The sequence below is a fragment of the Carassius auratus genome, chromosome 15 (genome assembly GCF_003368295.1).
Source record: "Carassius auratus strain Wakin chromosome 15, ASM336829v1, whole genome shotgun sequence".
NCBI classification, from domain to species: domain Eukaryota; kingdom Metazoa; phylum Chordata; class Actinopteri; order Cypriniformes; family Cyprinidae; genus Carassius; species Carassius auratus.
The window spans coordinates 2,045,944-2,051,943 of NC_039257.1; the positions used below are offsets into that span (position 1 = coordinate 2,045,944).

The following is a 6,000-nucleotide window of genomic DNA, read 5'->3' on the forward strand; positions in this document are numbered from 1 at the left end:
GTGAGTAGTGAACAAACACACACACACGGAAACGTTTTGTAAATTCCTTGCTCTTTTTGTGAACATTTCTTCTAAAAGTCCTTAAAGAAGCACCACTAATTCTCATTTTCTTCATTTGTTTCAGGATGCGACCCCATCCCAGTGAAGTATTTGATGTGGGGTGACCCCGAGCCCATCGCGGCTGTGGTCTTCGCCTGCTTGGGCCTGATGGCCACATTCTTCGTCACCTCCATCTTCATCATCTACCGCGACACTCCGGTGGTGAAGTCGTCCAGTCGTGAGCTGTGCTACATCATTCTGGCGGGCATCTGTCTGGGCTACCTGTGTACCTTCTGTCTTATCGCCAAACCTCACGTCATCTACTGCTATCTGCAGCGGCTTGGCATTGGATTATCGCCCGCTATGAGCTACTCGGCCCTCGTCACCAAGACCAATCGCATCGCTCGGATCCTGGCCGGCAGCAAAAAGAAAATCTGCACCAAGAAGCCTCGTTTCATGAGCGCCTGCGCCCAGCTGGTGATCGCTTTCCTACTGATCCTCCTGCAGCTGGGCATCATCGTGGCGCTCTTTGTGATGGAGCCTCCTGACGTCATCCACGACTATCCCTCCATTCGTGAAGTCAACCTCATCTGCAACACCACCAACTTAGGCGTGGTGGCGCCGCTGGGCTACAATGGCCTCCTTATCATGAGCTGCACCTTCTACGCCTTCAAGACGCGCAACGTTCCCGCCAATTTTAACGAAGCGAAGTACATCGCATTTACCATGTACACCACCTGCATCATCTGGCTGGCCTTCGTGCCCATTTACTTTGGCTCCAACTATAAGACCATCACCATGTGCTTCTCCGTCAGCCTGAGCGCCACTGTGGCTCTGGGCTGCATGTTCGTGCCAAAGGTTTACATTATCCTGGCCAAACCGGAGAGGAACGTCCGCAGCGCGTTCACTACATCGACAGTGGTGCGCATGCATGTGGGAGACGGAAAATCATCATCGGCGGCCAGCCGGTCGAGCAGCCTGGTCAATCTGTGGAAGAGACGAGGATCGTCAGGAGAGACGCTCAGGTGTGTGCTGAGTTAAGCAGTGATAACTTTCAAATTGTACCATTTAGGTACCAATTTGTACCTTAAAAGGCATAGTTCAATCTGTCTTTAATTGCTCACCCTCATGTTATCCCAAAGATCATCTTTGATACACCTGTTAAGATATATCTTTATCCTCGTAAACACAGTAATTTATGTCTTAAGCGAAAGCAAAAGGCTGTGAAAGAAACACTTGTGTAACAGTAGATCCAGGCAGCTCTTAAAGTGACAGCAGTCTAATATTCCTGTTTTCTGTCATTCGGTTGAATCAAACAACAAAAGACAGACAATCTACTCTTGACTAAATCACTTTTGTAACTTTATTAAGAAGAAATATATACTTAATTAACACAGTGAATGTAGTGTTTTTTATATATTTGATTATTCAATGTATGTAGCGTTTCTTATTTATTTGTTCTACTGTAGTTTTTTGTCCTATAACTTGTAATTAGTTTCTTATTCTTTTTTTAATCGCCGACTTTACTTGTCTTCAGGGAGCTTGAGTTTCTTTTCTTTTTTTATTAATTTAGGCTATTATTTGTTTTTTTATTAAACAGTGAATGGTGACAAGAAATGTGAAATTTGCGGTTTGTTTACGAGCATAGCAGTGCACACACATGGGTTGTGGTACTCTTGTGAATGCACAGTTTTTTTTAATATATATATTATATTTTTTGATATATTAATGATGTCTGAGCTTAGAACATGTCAGTTACTTTGCTGTCTATGTAGGTCAGAAAGCTCTCAGATTTTATAAAAAATTCTTAATCTGTTTTGTGAAGATGAAGGAAAGGTCTTACAGGTTTGAAACGACATGAGAGTGAGTAATTAATGACAGTATTTCAATCTATCCCTTTAAGATACTAAAATGCATATTTTAGGTGTAAATAAGGTACAAAGGCATCTTTCCAAAGGATACTACCGCAGTTTCAGCTTTTGTACCCTTTTTCTGAGAGTCTAGATTTGCATTTCCTAATGAAAACGGATGCATTCATAGTAGGCAAAGAATAGTGTTAACATTTTGGCAAGTTCAGGATTTATGCCTCGGCTCTGCTGTTGTCATGACATGGAGAGCACGTCTTGTTTGTGTGGTAATGATGGGGCTGTTAAGTTATTGACATCCATAAAAAGAGTGTTTACCTTAGACGACCTGTGATTATAGGAATGAATGTACTTAGTGTGTCTGCGCACACTGCCTGTTTACCAAATAATCTCTGTTCACATACTAAATAACTCATAGACAGACAGACAGATTCGTAGAGACACAGAACCAAACATATTAATATTACTTATATACGTTACGCTATTATCGTTAATATTGTTTTTATATTTTTGCCAAACTATGCAACTCCACAACATTTTAAAGGGGGGGTGAAATGCTATTTCATGCATACTGAGTTTTTTACACTGTTAAAGAGTTGGATTCCCATGCTAAACATGGACAAAGTTTCAAAAATTAAGTTGTATGATTGAAGGAGTATTTCTGTTCCAAAAATACTACTTCCGGTTTGTCACAAGTTTCGGAAAGTTTTTTTCGAGTATGGCTCTGTGTGACGTTAGATGGAGCGGAATTTCCTTATATGGGTCCTGAGGCACTTCTGCTGGAAGAGCGCGCGCTCCCGTATAGCAGAGCACTGAGAGCACAACAGACTTCACTGATCAGAGCGAGAGCGACGCGAAATGTCACAAAAGGAGTGTGTTTTTGGTTGCCAGGGCAAGACAACCCTGCACAGATTACCTAAAGAGAAACAGCATTTAGGGACCAGTGGATGGAGTTTATTTTTACAGAGCATCAACGGAGTTGTGCAAGTGTTTGTATTTGTTCCCCTGCATTTCGAAAATGCAAAACAAACAAGGCCCAGTTTGACGACGGATTTGCACATCGTTTATTTCTTAAGGATAATGCAGTCCCAACGAAAAAGGGTCACAATCGTGTGTTGGAACCGCAGGCGGTGAGTAAAACTGCTTCAAATATCTCTGTGTTGTTAACTTCGCTATCGGCGCGTAAGCACATCAAGTAAACAACATGCAATGTTGTCATCAAACTGCACTTTCCACATGTACAGCTTAAAAAAAAACCGACAAAGTGGAACTTAATCATTTTCCAAAACCGCTAAGCAAATATATACAGTTTCAGTACATACCACATAGAGCCGCTGTTGATGCTGCTGCTCTTGTTAAATTTCAGCCTCTGGATCATAAATATACGCTGAATCTGACTGTTAGCCATGGTTTGTTTTTGGTTGGTTTTGTCCTCAAGCTTCCAAACGCTATCAGCGCAAAAGCCTACTGGCTCTCGTGATTCTTTAGCCCCTCCCACACGTCACGCCTACAGACGCTCGTGTTTTTCCGGAAAAAATCGGTACAGACTATCTTTCCCTTATGAATATAATAAAACTAAAGAATTTTTGGAGTTATGAAGGATGCAGTACTACTCTATATGTACTCAAGATTAACAGGATATTGAGTGAAAACGAGCATTTCACCCCCCCTTTAAACATTTTAAACCCCGGTGTGTTTTTGAGAACAAATTTATAGATGCATATAGTGATGTCGTTTGCACTGGAGTTATTTTGCAACCATTGTTACTGTAAATATTGTTTAATGCTGTTGCAGCTCTAATGGGAAGTCAGTGACGTGGGCCCAGAATGAGTGCAGTTCCAAAGGTGGCCACCTGTGGCAGCGTCTCTCCTTCCACATTAAAAAGCGCGAAAGTAACCAGATGGCCGTTATCAAACCTTTCTCCAAAACGTCTGAGGGACACTATTGCGGAGGCAGTGACATCAACACGGACAACAGCAACAACAAGATGCTCTATGAGGTCACCGAAGCGGAGGAGCGCTACCCCATCACCTACCGGCCCCAAACACCATCACCGATCAGCACCGTGACCCAGAGAGCGAGCATTGCATTATCACAGAGCGCTGACGCCGCTGACTCCCAGGTCATGAGTGTCTCTACATACATGTGTCCGGCTCCGCATCGCAGTAACGGTGGTGGAACTGCATCGCAGGGCTCTCTGATGGAGCAGATTAGCTGCGTGGTTAACCGCTTCACAGCTAACATCAGCGAGCTCAACAGCATGATGCTCACCAGTTCTCCTCCAGGAGGCGCTGTGGGTTTGTCCACCAGTGCATCTGCACACGCTCAATCTGTCGAGCCCTGCTGTCCTCCGGCCTACCGCCTATCCCGAGAAATTTCCATGCCGACTACCATGACCACTTATGCCGAAATCCAGCCCCTCCCACCGGTGGAGTCCAATGTGTGTTGCTCCGCTCCTCCCTGCCCCCTTTCCAGTTCGTCACGACTCAAAACTTCGCCCACGACCGGTGGGAAGGAGCTAAAGGTGGGTGTGTCCTCAGCTCTGGAGTCACCGCCCAATCAGCAGGAGTTTGAGGAGCTGCTAGCGCTGACTCCGCCCTCCCCTTTCAGGGACTCTGTCGGGTCAGGTAGCGGATCGCCCAGTTCTCCTGCTTCGGATACTGAAACATCCGCTCTTCCGCCAATCACAAAATACGAGTGCCTGGTGCTCCGACACTACAGCCAGAGTTCGTCTTCGTTATGAGGACAACAAATGGAAGAATGGAGCACCGAATGGCGTAATTCACGTAGGTCGGAGACGGACACTGCTTGGGTGTGTGTGTTTACATGTTCTCACCTTTGGACCAATGCAAAACAAGATTTTCCTCCCTGCAAAGGAATATCTCCAACATCAGACCTGCAGTAGAATCACAATAGTGTCTAATCGTTCGTCTAGTTAGCATTCCCTTGGTCTATTTTGGTAGTGGCCTTAAACAAACATGGCTTTCATCTAATTAGTGCTGTTTCTATGAGCACTAAAATATGTTGTGCCCCCAGCAGGACAGGGGTGAACGAACACTCAACCTGGGACGTTCCCGCACACGGACATTACGAACCTTTTGCTATGTTCATCGTCAAACAATGAGATTATTAAGGGCTGGAAAAAGGCAAGGCAGCAACAGGAAAAGCCTGTATAATTACATATTGCATAATCTTTAGCTCGCACACTCGTACTCGATTGCTGGTGTGCTGTAATAATTGAAGAGTATGAGGTGATGTCCCCGATGCTTTCTGAAATTCAAACGCAATCTTTGAACAAAGTGCTTTGTTTGATGTACCACAGGACAGCGTGAGAGAACAAACAAAACGTCCATAATTTTCTCTTCTCCTTTTTCTCTCTCTTCTATCCTTATTCTTCCAGTATTCTGCCTTTTTCAGAAAAAGAATATATGGGTGAATCTCATGAAACCTGTTAAGATTATATTTCAAGTAGTTCATTCATTCATTCTATAATAAATAAGTTGCATATAGAAAACTAAATTTATGTTTTAATTCACTTTAATTCACATAATTATTTTAATATTCGGACATTATTTAAAAATAAATGGAAAAAACTGCAGTGGTCTTAAAATATGCTTAACATCCTGTAGGTAAAATATTTATTTATTTATTTTAAATTGGTTTATTTATTTATTTATTACAGAACACATATTAGATTTATTACATTTAAAAAATAACAGATAAAAAAAAAAAAAGAAAACAGATTTTTTATTATTTTTTCTTTTCAATTTATTTATAAAAATGCACACATTCATTCACTCACTCAGTCATATCTATTTATTATTATTAATTTTTTTATTTTTATTTTATTTATTTTTTTGGGGGGGGGTGCACAACTTCATGAGATTCATCGGTATGTTTTTTTATTATTTTATTATTTATTTATTTAGGTAGACCACATTAATTGCCAACTCATTGTGGTACCATGATACAGTGGTAATATCAGATATCAATATCATTCCAAGATACTTTTAAGAATACCATAGTACTTACACATATCACCCCTAATAAACTAGTTCACAGTGGTTTATCAGTGAGCTGAATCAAATCACAGCAC

The 6,000-nt window shown here is 42.0% G+C and overlaps 1 protein-coding gene across 1 annotated transcript in view; it reads left to right on the plus strand.

Annotated features, from left to right (window-relative positions):
- grm5b (glutamate receptor, metabotropic 5b) overlaps window positions 1–5,465 on the plus strand; it is a 47,931-nt gene extending 42,466 nt beyond the window's left edge. The window contains exons 8-9 of the mRNA XM_026281644.1: window positions 125–1,064; window positions 3,699–5,465. Coding sequence (XP_026137429.1) covers window positions 125–1,064; window positions 3,699–4,647 — 1,889 coding nt within the window. The 3' untranslated portion in view covers window positions 4,648–5,465. The remainder of the gene's footprint in view (window positions 1–124; window positions 1,065–3,698) is intronic.
- Window positions 5,466–6,000: the final 535 nt, after the last annotated feature.